Genomic DNA, 7,047 nt, shown 5'->3' with positions numbered 1-7,047 from the left:
GTTTTACCCTGGCCCAGGGATGCGAAGGACTTACCCTTGCCTCTTACCTCTCTGGGTGGGCAGTTGCTTTCTGGCCAGACTCTTGGCCCGAGGAGATGGAGATCGTCTAGGATTGAGACGTCCCCCTGGGGCCCTTAGGGTTAGAGCGAGAGGAGAGAGAGAGAGGAAAAGCCAGAAAGAAGGGCTTCAAAGAATCCGGTCGATAAATTCATAAAGATCGATTTCTCTTTATCTCCCAATTAAATGTGCTTGTGATACATAACACACGTCCAACATGGGCCAACTCCCCAACCACCACATCCTCAGGGTGAACTGATTTTTAATGGTTTATGTAACAATGCCCTCTTTTGCTCCCTGGCCCGGTGCTGTCAGCAGTTCCGGAAGGACGTCTAGACCAGGGAATTTGAAGCCGAGGCCCAGGGACCCGAGGAAGCCCAGTACGCTCTGGCGCGCTTGGCAGGGTCTGTCCTTGCCAGGAAACGATCTCGTTTAAAGGGAATGCAAGAGTTGAAAGTTTATTTCGACAAAAGAAAAGAGGACCAGAAATGTCTACTTTCCTTTCGCCGCAATCCCTTCAGTCTTCTGATTCCCAAATTCCCGGGTGTTTACCATCCTCGAGAACGTGGGAGAAAGGTCTTGAGGGGGTTGGCTCCATCCAGCGATCCGCAAAGGGGAATCGCGCGCCCTGAAGTCTTCGAGCTGCGCGGAGCCAGGGTGAGAGCTCCCTTCGTTCCCAACGTGCTTAATTAGCGCCTATTTACAAAACGCAGCTTTTATTTAAGCAAACATCATAAAGCTTTCATCAGGATAATCTCACGTTATACAATCCAGAGGCGTCGCAAACTCCCCCCATTCCTCCCTGAAGATGGAGCAGATAAAGGACTCTCTTTATTATCATAATTATCGTGGCTGTTATTTTGGTGCGCGCTGGCAAAGTGGGTAAATAGGTGCGATGATTAAGAATGTCATGAAAAATGAGCAGGGATCGCTCACGGAGGACCCAGCTAGGAATGGGGAGACCTCCAGCCTGCCCGCCCTGCCACCAGCGCACCGTGCAGTGAACCGGGGCTAATAGGCCCCAGAACGCATCTGGGACCAGACTTACAGGGGGCAAAACCCTAACCGCAACCCGAGAGACCTTGCCCGGACCCTTGGCGCAACCAGAGCACCCATGGCTACAGTGAGCATTACACACAGCGACCATAAAGGAAATAAAACACTCTCGGCCCATTTGTGATGGGTGCTAGCTCCAAGCCATCTCTGAGACAGCCTCCACCAGGATACCGAAGACTATATGGTCTAAGCCTAGGATGCAGCAAGGGTCTCTCTCAAGTTTGCTCGAGCGCGGTGAAGGCGCACAGGCACGGGCTCCCAGGCCTGCACGCTCCAACGGTGGCGCCCGCAGCCCGCCTGCGGCCAGCCTGGGGAAAGGGGCGGAGCCCTAATTTCGTCCCGCCTCTCCCAGTACAGCCAATAGGAGGTGGCGCTCAAGACCACGTGACACGAGCTCGGCTGGGCAGCTGGCAAAATGTGAATGAGAAAGAGGAGCGCGATTTAAAGGTGCTGGCGGCGCCCGCCAGAGACAAGTGCGCCGGCTTCGCGCGCTCCCCCGCGGCCCGTGGGAGACGACAGACTGCGGGACAGACAAACGGACGCACACACCGCTGGTGGCCGGGCCGAGATCGGCAGACGCGACGCGAGCGCGTTCCGACGGGCTAGCAGCGGGGAGCGGCTCCAGCAAGCGAGACGTCCCCCCCCCACCCCGGAGCTGTCTCCATCCCGGGCGCACGGCCTCACCGCGCCCAGCGGCAACACCCGCACGCGCCGGGTATGCAGCGCGCCCCGCACTGAGGGGCGGCGGCGTCTACGCTCCGGGTGCCGCTCGGCCACTGCTCGGTGCTCCTGGCGGTGCTCCCGGAGTCCGGAGGGCTTCCAGGCGGCGGCGCGGCTCAGGGACTTTTCGTCTCTCCCTGGCCTCTCCCGAACGCGTCTATGAGCGCAGCGTTCCCTCCGTCGCTGATGATGATGCAGCGCCCGCTGGGGAGTAGTACCGCCTTTAGCATAGACTCGCTGATCGGCAGCCCGCCGCAGCCCAGCCCAGGCCATTTCGTCTACACCGGTTACCCCATGTTCATGCCCTACCGGCCGGTGGTGCTGCCGCCGCCGCCGCCGCCGCCTCCCGCGCTGCCCCAGGCGGCGCTGCAGCCGGCGCTGCCGCCCGCGCACCCTCACCACCAGATCCCCAGCCTGCCCACCGGCTTCTGCTCTAGCCTGGCGCAGGGCATGGCGCTCACCTCCACGCTCATGGCCACATTGCCCGGCGGCTTCTCGGCGTCGCCCCAGCACCAAGAGGCGGCCGCCGCACGCAAGTTCGCTCCGCAGCCACTGCCTGGAGGCGGCAACTTCGACAAAGCCGAGGCGCTTCAAGCTGATGCGGAGGATGGCAAAGCCTTCCTGGCCAAGGAAGGCTCGCTGCTCGCCTTCTCTGCGGCCGAAGCGGTGCAGGCGTCTCTCGGTGAGTCGGCGGCGCGCGCAGCCGGAACGCGGGGACGGGAGGGAGTGGAGGCGGGCCAGCTCCCGGTTCCCGCCGGGAACAGGGGGGACGAGGCCGCGCCCCCGTCCGACCTCTGCGGGAATAGCTGGAGGAGCCGCGGGGATGTCCAGCGGAGCTTCCCAAGGGACATTTAAACCCCGACAACAAGCAGGGTCTTGGGAAAGGGAGGCGTTTAGATCTCTCCTGCCAGCTGCTCCGGGCCACACATCTGGTGGTGCATTTGGCCCAATCTAAACTGCCCCCCCCCCGCGCGCGCAACACACACTGCTATGACTGAGAGCCCTTGATATGTTGCAACCTTAAGAAGAGGCCTGTTGGGCTGTGAGGTTTTGTTTTGTTTTTTCAGTTGCGCATGTACCCAAGAGTCGAGACTTAAATGTCTTCACTGGTTTCTTTGCTGTCCAAGAGAACCAGATTCTAAAGAGGCTGTGTGTATGCGTGTGTGTGCGTGCGTGTGTGTGTGCGTGCGTGTGTGTGTGTGTGTGTGTGTGTGTGTGTGTGTGTACTCGCTCGCGCGCGCATGGGCTATCAGATAGGGAACTTCTCCTAAGGTGACACAACCTATCTATCTCAAGAAAGCTGCTGCCTGGCATCTGCGCGACTCTACTATCCCGCTCCTGCAGCGGTGAAATTGAGACTCACTAAATTTCAGTGTTCAGATGCTGGCAGGAAGGATCGCGAACTCTCCCTTCCTCTCCAAAAGGCCCTGGGCTCCGGGGAAACAAAGGGAATGTTCCCTTGGGCCTCAGGTCCGAGCTGCACCCTTCTACTTAAGCTGTCAGGGGCTAGGAGGGTGCGCGGGGAGCTATGTCGGCCCCTTGAGTGATGGTTCTGGGCAAAGGGCCTTCGCCTCTGCTGTCTCCTCCTCTCCTTTGAGCTTTTCTCACGCTCCCCCCCCCACTCCTCAAAGCCCAGGAAATCACAATGTGTTAATGTCGTAGAAAGACAATCTACTTGGGGTGGGGTGAGGTACCCAAGTGGGAAGGGGTAGGGAAGGCAGGGTTCCTAATGTAATAAAACGCCGTTTGGTTTTGCTTTCAGTCGGGGCTGTCCGAGGGCAAGGGAAAGACGAGTCAAAGGTGGAAGATGACCCGAAGGGCAAGGAAGAGAGCTTCTCTCTGGAGAGCGATGTGGACTACAGCTCAGATGACAATTTGCCTGGCCAGACAGCTCATAAGGAGGAAGACTCGGGCCACGCACTGGAGGAGACCCCGCAAAGCGGCGGTGCAGCGGGCAGCACCACATCCACAGGCAAGAACCGGCGGCGGCGGACTGCCTTCACCAGCGAACAGCTGCTGGAGCTGGAGAAAGAATTCCACTGCAAAAAGTACCTCTCCCTGACCGAGCGCTCCCAGATCGCCCACGCCCTCAAACTCAGCGAGGTGCAGGTAAAAATCTGGTTCCAGAATCGCCGGGCCAAGTGGAAACGCGTCAAGGCAGGCAATGCCAATTCCAAGACCGGGGAGCCCTCCCGGAACCCCAAGATCGTCGTCCCCATCCCTGTCCACGTCAGCAGATTCGCTATCCGAAGTCAACATCAGCAGCTGGAGCAGGCCCGACCCTGAGGGCCCAGCCAGGGTGGACACTGTCGTGGAGAGGCCCTAACACCCGAGGGAACCCGTGGCAGACTCCACTGTTTAAAGCAAAACTCAAGGCACCTCCCAGATGTGGACATCCCAAGCAAATTGAGAATATATTCACTAGATGGGCTTGAAGGGGCTAGAGCCACCGCAGAAGATACACTAAATATTTATTATACGACCCTACTTTGTACATAGATATCTATATAGACTGGATCTCAGCTGCAGTATTTTGAAAGGGATAGGACCAACCGTCTCCACTCACACATTCCAGATGAAACCACTGTAGTCTGTCGCCCCAGGCGACCACCTTTCCATACTTTCCCAAAGGTAAACGGGAGATGTGAGAACACTGGGGTTTAAACTTGTTTTTTTGTTTTGTTTTGTTTTTATTCTGGCTTTTTGAGTTGAGCACAGAGCAGACTTTTTGGGCAGTCTAGGAATCTGTTCTGCTTCTTTGCCTTTGCCTGGCTTTCTTTCCTGGGCTTGTATATCCTATCTGAGCCATGTCGGAAGCACGTCTCCGTTGTGTTTAATTTATTTCAATGTAGCTTATTTTCATATAAGTTATGACATTTAAACAATCTCAGTCTTGTGAATAATAAAAAAAGCAAGAAAAAAACATAACGTCAATCCTTGGGGCCTCATAAGAGTGCCCACCACCTGGGCACTTCGAGGGCACTGCCAGGGTGTGGTAAGCTAGGGACCTGGGACCAGGATGGAGGCCAACTGGTCATAAGCCACATAGCACTTTAACAGGCTTTTAACTGGAGAATAGAGCTACAAGTTTAAGAAAGACTAGTTTTCATTTTAAGAATCTTGCGTGTCCCCTTTTTGCATGGCCTTATCAACAGCTTGGGGACTGGCAAACTTTGGCCAGAGAAGAAGGGAAAGCAAGCGCGGGTGGTGGTGGGTTTGTACAAACTCAGGGTCTCCAAACCCGATGCAGCCAGGGAGAAGAAATGCGTTTCCTTCCAAGAAACCCCGACCCTAAAAGCAGTGGTGCTCGCTGGCTTTCAGAGCCTCGGGTCCATAAATCAGTCTGCAGGCGTTATCTTCCGACAAGAGCCGGAACCCAGCAAGCCTGTAAGGCTTCCCGGCAGCTTTGGGCTTGAAGGCAGCTGGGACTCCAAGGCCCTACTCTTCCCCCTCCGGGCGGGGTCGGAGGGGCGTGCCCTGACCACTGCCCCATCCCAGGGGCACTGGGTCCCGCAGACCATCAAACGGAGAAAGGGGAAGGGACCCTGGTGAGTTGGTCGTGGGTTGGCGCGCAGAAACCTAGGAATAGGTTGTCTTTCTCCACTGGAGGGACGGCCTGTAAAGCGGGGGAGGGGCGTACCCTGCTCTAGTCACCTCCTTTAACTTTGGTACAGTGACCGAAGCCGGGTCCGCACTCAAAGCGTCCAGAGAGACTCCAAGGCCTGGCACTGCCAAGTCTGCGGTGCACAGAACCCGGGTATCCCGGAAGCGTGGAGCGTGCTAGCAACAGTGATCATGGTACCCAAGTCCTTCTGGCCGTTAAACCTGCAGACCAAAGTGAAGCTAGTGGTGCCACTACACCAGCTTTCCAAATCGAAGGGTGGGGGAACCCCTAGCAAAGCAGCTGTGAGACACACCGTGGTTCCCAGCCCAAGAAGGGGGAGTAGTGCCCTGGGTCAGTACTGACTTAATTTATTTCACTTGCTTCGGTCACCTTTCAGGGGTCGGATCACAGAGGCATTTGCCCAAACTTCAGGCGCAGGGTGGAGGGCCAAAGTCACAGCGTCACGGTTTCTTTCCGAATATTTCCAGTCTTGGAAAATGCTCGGGCTGGGGTTTTCAGGACAATATAAAGGAGTGGTCTTTCCTCCAAGGGTTAGAACAGGCTTTGCAAAAGCGCTGAAATTCTCTTCTGCCCACCACCCGGTGCCAGGAGGAGCCCAAGGAAACGGAGGGTTGTGTCCTGCACAGGCACAACTAGTCTGTAAGGTCCAGCGGCTTCCTCAGATCCGCAGCCCCGCCCCCGGCCCGCGACCGGGGTGCACAGAGCCCTGGTCCCCGATTGGCACTATCTGCTTCAGCCTGGTTCTCAAGTGGCCACAATGTGGGTGCTGAAAACTCTAGGTCCTCAGAGATGCCAAGCCCTCTTTTCTACGCACACAGCACCCGAACAGTCTTTCCAGAGAATTCGTGTGTGTTTGCGGAGGACTTCTGACTGAAAACATAAGAGTTCAGCACCAAGTCTAAGACAGATAGAAGGTGAGATGCGGCCTCCCGACCCAGCCCCAGTGTTGCTGCAGGTCTGAGAAAGACCCTGAGTACCCAGAGTTCAATGCTTTCCCAGATCCCAGGACTCCTCCTCATATGCCCTCCCACCACACTGGATGGAAATAACCCCCACCAGCTCTCTGGCTCTGTCTCTCACAGCCTCTTGTCAGGGATGGGGGTGGGACCCCTGACCCACACAAACCCCTTGAGAAAGCAAAGCTCCCCAGAAATAGGCAGTCGCCTTTGGGGAACCCCACTGTCTTCACCCTTTAGAAGCACAGACAGGGCCCTGAGACACTGCATGCCCCCTTGCCCTCTTTGGGGGCTGTTCCTTTCCTCCCCAACCCCTGGGGGCCCTGGCACCCTGGAGCCCACAGTCCGAGGCCCTGGAGACAGGCTGAGGGCAGGAAGATAAACAGGCAGCCCTTGATGGCCGCTGTCATCATGGCCGTCATCATGGCTTTCATTTGGCTGCCTAATGAGTCACATCACAGGCAGAGAGAAAAATTGTCAATCGCCTGGGCCCTAATGAATTTTTTTGCAAATTGTAATCAAGCCAGGCCGTCTCAGCTGGCTGATTAATGAGACCCACGAGGCTCGGCCAGCACCTCAGCTTTTTATTCCATCCCGTCCTCCCCGCACTAAATTAACAGCAACTTGTCTGAG

The 7,047-nt window shown here is 56.7% G+C and overlaps 1 protein-coding gene across 1 annotated transcript; it reads left to right on the top strand.

The window, feature by feature from the left end:
• Positions 1-1,826: 1,826 nt before the first annotated feature.
• Gbx2 (gastrulation brain homeobox 2) lies at positions 1,827-4,486 on the top strand. The gene is made up of 2 exons (XM_051190768.1): positions 1,827-2,515; positions 3,596-4,486. The coding sequence occupies exons 1-2, from the start codon at positions 1,993-1,995 to the stop codon at positions 4,117-4,119; spliced, it is 1,047 nt and encodes a 348-aa protein (XP_051046725.1). The 5' UTR covers positions 1,827-1,992; the 3' UTR covers positions 4,120-4,486.
• The last annotated feature ends 2,561 nt before the right edge of the window (positions 4,487-7,047 follow it).

The sequence above is a fragment of the Phodopus roborovskii genome, unplaced genomic scaffold, assembly GCF_943737965.1.
Source record: "Phodopus roborovskii unplaced genomic scaffold, PHOROB, whole genome shotgun sequence".
Lineage (NCBI taxonomy): Eukaryota > Metazoa > Chordata > Mammalia > Rodentia > Cricetidae > Phodopus > Phodopus roborovskii.
The sequence above is the reverse complement of the archived record's forward strand: the minus strand, read 5'-3'. Positions and strand labels throughout refer to the sequence as shown.

Excerpts from the sequence above, each read along its gene's own strand:
- Gbx2 (XM_051190768.1), top strand. The coding sequence starts at position 1,993 with ATGAGCGCAGCGTTCCCTCCGTCGCTGATGATGATGCAGCGCCCGCTG. Across the intron at positions 2,516-3,595 it reads AGCGGTGCAGGCGTCTCTCG|TCGGGGCTGTCCGAGGGCAA; the intron begins GTGAGTCGGCGG and ends TTTTGCTTTCAG.